The 1,942-nt window shown below is 64.1% G+C and overlaps 1 protein-coding gene across 1 annotated transcript in view; it reads right to left on the bottom strand.

The window, feature by feature from the left end:
• PIK3C2B (phosphatidylinositol-4-phosphate 3-kinase, catalytic subunit type 2 beta) overlaps positions 1 to 1,942 on the bottom strand; it is a 22,400-nt gene that overhangs the window by 11,056 nt on the left and 9,402 nt on the right. Inside the window, 1 exon segment of the mRNA XM_009888290.1 lies at positions 88 to 199. Within this exon segment, the coding sequence (XP_009886592.1) occupies positions 88 to 199 (112 nt within the window).

The following is a 1,942-nucleotide window of genomic DNA, read 5'->3' as shown; positions in this document are numbered from 1 at the left end:
GCGGGTCGTCCCGCGGGGGGGAGGTGACATGGGCATCCCCACGCTGCGCCCCCTCTCGCCCCCCCCCACCAGCACCCGGGTACCCACCGTCCGGGCCAGGTCACTGCGCACCCCCTTCCTCTTCATCAGCTGCAGGCGAATGTCGATGTCGAATTTCCTGCAGTGCTGGATGTACTCGTGGCTGCCCAGCGCGTGCTTGCTGCGGGGACACACACCACGCGCTCAGCCCCCGGCCCCTCTCCATCCCATGAGACACCCCAAAATTCAACCCGGGATGCCCCATCCCGTCTCCCCACGGCCGGGCTGGGGTTCGGCCGCAGCCACCCCGCCTGCAAAACGGACGTTGGTGGCACCGGGTCGCTTGCGCTAGGAAACGTAAAGAATAAGCTATTGTTTTCCCTCCTTCCCCCGCACCCTCCAAAAAGCCGCGCGCAGGCAGCGAGGCCCCCCCGGGGCCGGCATCCTGCGCACCCCTGCCTGGTCCTGCCCCTCCTCGCGCCTTCCAAAAACGAAGGGGCAGCAAGTGACAGGAGCTCAGGCTGCTTTGCAAAGCTCAAGGGTCCAACAGGCTCCGCAGGGAGAGTTTTGGCACTTCCAGCATCTCCTCTGCCACGGGGAAGACGTGGAAAGAAAAGACTGGTGACAAAAGGGCTTTATGTCTCAGGGCTTTCTCAAAGGTCCTTTGAGGGCCCCGGGCGATACGGCAGCGCCTGCTCGCACCAGCTCCCGGGGAACCGCTCACCGGGGACGGGCTGTCCCGCTCCGTGCCCAGGATGCCGCTCGCTGCCAAAAAAGCAGATTTGTCCCTTTGGGAAATGCCCTCCAAGCTGGCTGGATCCACAGAGCCGAGTGCTCCCTGGCAGCCCTGAGCCACCCACAGCAGTGGTTTGCTGTATAGAATCACAGAATGGTTTGGGTGGGAAGGGACCTTAAAGCCCATCCGGTGCCACCCCCTGCCCTGGGCAGGGCCACCTCCCCCCAGCCCAGGTTGCTCCAAGCCCCGTCCAACCTGGCCTTGAACACCTCCAGGGATGGGGCAGCCACAGCTTCTCGGGGCCCCCTGCGCCGGGGGATCACCACCCGCACAGGAGGGAATTTCTTCCTCATATCTCATCTAAATCTCCCCTCTGTAGGGAGCAGATAGGTCTGACCTCATAGGTCAGATGTATAGAAACGCTGCTGTACCCGTGGCGAGTTAACAGCTTGCACCTCCGCTGCGTGCAAGCGCAGGTACACACACGTGCACTGAGCTGCTCGGCAGCAGGAGGGCTCAGCACCGATGGGAATAACCCCTTCGGGCAGCTGTACCGGGCAGCCGGGAGCGGAGGCTGGGCTCCGTTCGCCCTCCGCACGGGTGCCACGAAGTTTCTCCGGGGCTGAGCAATTCCCAGCCGCCCCTTTAGGGCCCAAACCGGCAGCTCCTGGAGGCCATGGCAAAGCTCCCGCAGATTTCCCGCGGCGGAGCCCGGCCCAGGGCAGCTCTCCAGCAGCGGGAACTGGCTGGCTGCACCGAGCCGCCGGCAAGGACGGCGTCTGCCTGTGCACATTTCCCCCGCCGAGAGCTCTCCCGAGCTCCCCCGGCAACGCAGCCTTCCTCCAGGAAAAGCAGGAAGACAGGGAGGGCAGGAGGGATCTGTGTGGGTCTCAGCCCCCATCACCCATCCCCAGCTCCGTGGCCGCGGGAGCCCACTGCAGCCCCTCGCTCCCGCTCCCCCCAGCGTTATCCCTTTTCCACCTTCTCCTGCAATTTAAACCGCTGGGCGGGAGAAGCCAGACTTCGCCGCTCCGCTCAGTGACACGGCTGTTATTAATACTCCTCCAAAGAGCTTTTTTGGCAGCTCCCTGGTTTTCAGGCCCTTCTCCAGGCGCGCGGGGGTCAGCCTGACGGATACCCTGCCACCGGCAAAGATGCTCCCAACATGCTGCTTTCGGCAAGAGCATC

This window comes from Charadrius vociferus, unplaced genomic scaffold (assembly GCF_000708025.1).
Source record: "Charadrius vociferus isolate BGI_N301 unplaced genomic scaffold, ASM70802v2 scaffold266, whole genome shotgun sequence".
Lineage (NCBI taxonomy): Eukaryota > Metazoa > Chordata > Aves > Charadriiformes > Charadriidae > Charadrius > Charadrius vociferus.
Note: the sequence above shows the minus strand (reverse complement) of the source record. Positions and strands in the feature narration are given on the sequence as shown.